This window comes from Silene latifolia, chromosome 9, assembly GCF_048544455.1.
Source record: "Silene latifolia isolate original U9 population chromosome 9, ASM4854445v1, whole genome shotgun sequence".
NCBI lineage: Eukaryota > Viridiplantae > Streptophyta > Magnoliopsida > Caryophyllales > Caryophyllaceae > Silene > Silene latifolia.
The window spans coordinates 24,265,131-24,267,860 of record NC_133534.1 but is presented as its reverse complement, the minus strand read 5'-3'; the positions used below and the strand labels follow the sequence as shown (position 1 = coordinate 24,267,860).

The following is a 2,730-nucleotide window of genomic DNA, read 5'->3' as shown; positions in this document are numbered from 1 at the left end:
CATGGTACAACTGGATGTAATCTTATTTGTGCTATTTATGGGTACACCGTAGAGTATAAATTGTACAATTTTTAAAATTCAGAAGCTTGATACACGACACAAATAAGATTATACATCAAGTTGTACCATAAGCATGGTACAACCAAATATAAGAATCCGTGCTTACGTGTATTCTTTCTGAGCTAATTTAAATTTCATGATTTTAATGTGTAAATGAATGAACTCAATACTTTCTAATAAAGCTCAGGTTCCAACAAAGCTCGTATTCTTTAATACTTTCTAATAAAGCTCATATTCTTTAATATAAAGCTCGGATACTTTGGCACAAAGTCAGGTTCTACACCGTACAATATATAAAACTGGTATGCACCAAAAACAATATATAAAACTGGTTGTATAGTCCATGAATTGGATACACAATGTTGAATTTCGCAAATATCAGAGTCCGATTTTTATTCTTAATAGTACCATTTCTAAAAACTCAATTTTTTTTCTAAGAGTATGTTTTCTAAGAGATGGTATCTCAATAAATTATTACGAAGTATTTATTTTTCCAATTTCGTTTTATTTTTCAAACTTTTTTGTACATTGTATCATATTTTCCAAAAGATTGATTGTGCCAACTAATGTACAAAAAACAACCGTATGGTACGTTACCAAATAATCTCAAAGGCGGTTACAAACTAATTTGAATTTCTTCCAACAAATATCCAATTGATTTGTTACCATTCCAGTTAACCAAAAATCCCCAACCAAATCTCTGCCACCAATATTATTTACCCCAATAAGCAACTGTCCACACACAACCAGAACCCCTTTCCTTTTTTCCCCTTTTTATTTTTCAAAAAAAAATATCCTAAATTCAAAGCAGTTACGTGGCCCCCACATTACAGCTGTTTCCCTTCCAACCGCTTACCGGATACCATCCGGTTACCTCCCTTTATATACTCCCCTTCCCCCCCTTACTTTTCCCCACACACACACACAAACGATTACTCCAAAACCCTCTCAATACTATACCACACCATGAGTTCATCATCCGCACCCATATCGAGGAGAGAGAGAATACGAGGCCCGTGGAGTCCTGAAGAAGACGAGTCGTTAACGAATCTCGTTCGACTCCACGGGGCTAGGAATTGGACTGTGATTAGTAAGTCGATTCCTGGTAGGTCTGGGAAATCGTGCCGGTTACGCTGGTGTAATCAGCTTTCCCCGGCGGTTGAGCACCGGCCGTTTACGGCGGAGGAGGATGAGATTATCGCCTCCGCGCATGGGAAGTTTGGGAATAAGTGGGCTACCATTGCTAGAATGCTTAATGGTCGGACCGATAACGCGATTAAAAACCATTGGAATTCTACGCTGAAGAGGAAGGTTCGTGACTCTAGCTTTTCCGGTGATCCTAGACCGGAGAAGCGGTTCGAACCGGCGCTGGAAGTGCCGGAGAGTTCGTCAGAATCTGATGTTAGCGATTCTGGTGGTGCTGATGTGGCGGCGGTGGAGGAGGTTGTGACGGATTTGACTCTGTCGTTGCCTGGGACAGCGACGGTGGCGGCGGTGGGGGCCGGGGCGAGTCAGGGTGAGTCGAGTCGGGCGAGTGAGGGAGTGAAGGAAACTGTGTCGTTTGGTGGTGGTGGCGGGTTTGGGTTTGGGCCGGAGTTGATGGCGGTGATGCAAGAGATGATAAGGAAAGAAGTGAGGAATTATATGGTTGAGGCAAACGGTTCTTCTCAAAACGGTGTCGTTCCCAGATTTGGATTGACCAAATCGTTTCAAGGATGATTTTAGGAGTTTTTTTAGAAGAGATTAATTAATTACTTGAGGGAAAATATTGTTGGTTAATTGAAAAAGAAAAAAAAGATGTAATTTTGATGGTGTACAAAAAAAAAAAAGACAATTATGAGATATTTGAGATCTGTGGTAGAAACTAGAAAGTAGAGACGGAGATAAATTTTGATGTAGAATCGGATTTTTAAGCTGTTTTTTAAAAGAATTTATGGTCGACAACAATTTTAGGCACAATAATATTACTTCATATTAAATTAAATCAATTGTGTTGACTTATTCTAGACTATTTTGTTGATTTTATGTTGATAGTAGTTGGTTGTTGTGTTTCAAAAAATTTGTAACCCTGTCTTCATGTCTTATCTCGTAACGTGTTAAGTTATTAAAATGCACGAATACTTACGTTAGAAACGAATACATAAGTTATCAAATACAATAGGAATGACAAAGAAAAACCACAGGATGCACGGTCAATTTTAGGCCTCACAATTAACAACACACAAATGCCATATGAAGGCTTTTGTCTTATTTATTTATTTATTATTATTATTTAAATACATTTTACGGTTTTACGAAAGGGTCTTTAAATTGGAAAAATATGAATTGTATGAGAGCGGCGGGGATGTCTGCGGGCAAGACGGATGGGGTGGAGTTCGTGGGCGGTGTGAAAGGTAGAAGTGCGCGCAAAGGGGCTATTTGTGCAGGTGCTTCTGGATATCACCGACCAGTGTTGAGAATGCCGGTAGAATGACTGGAGCCTAGAGGTTGGTGGGGGTGGCCAGAGTAAAGGGGCTGGGTGGATATGGGTGGTTTAGGTGACATGACAGGGCTAGTTTGCGGGTGGTTAGAATTTTAATTTTTATTATGGTGTTTATTTTCCTTTAGTTTATTTACAAAAGGCAAATGGAAAAATGAACTAGGAAAATTTGTCAAATGTGTACTGTAATG

General features: G+C 39.2%; 1 protein-coding gene across 1 annotated transcript; it reads left to right on the top strand.

Moving 5' to 3' along the window:
* The first annotated feature begins 956 nt into the window (after positions 1-956).
* On the top strand, positions 957-2,064 carry LOC141599408 (transcription factor MYB44-like). The gene has a single exon (XM_074419402.1). It carries the CDS (start codon positions 1,027-1,029, stop codon positions 1,777-1,779), a length of 753 nt encoding a protein of 250 aa, XP_074275503.1. The 5' UTR covers positions 957-1,026; the 3' UTR covers positions 1,780-2,064.
* Positions 2,065-2,730: the final 666 nt, after the last annotated feature.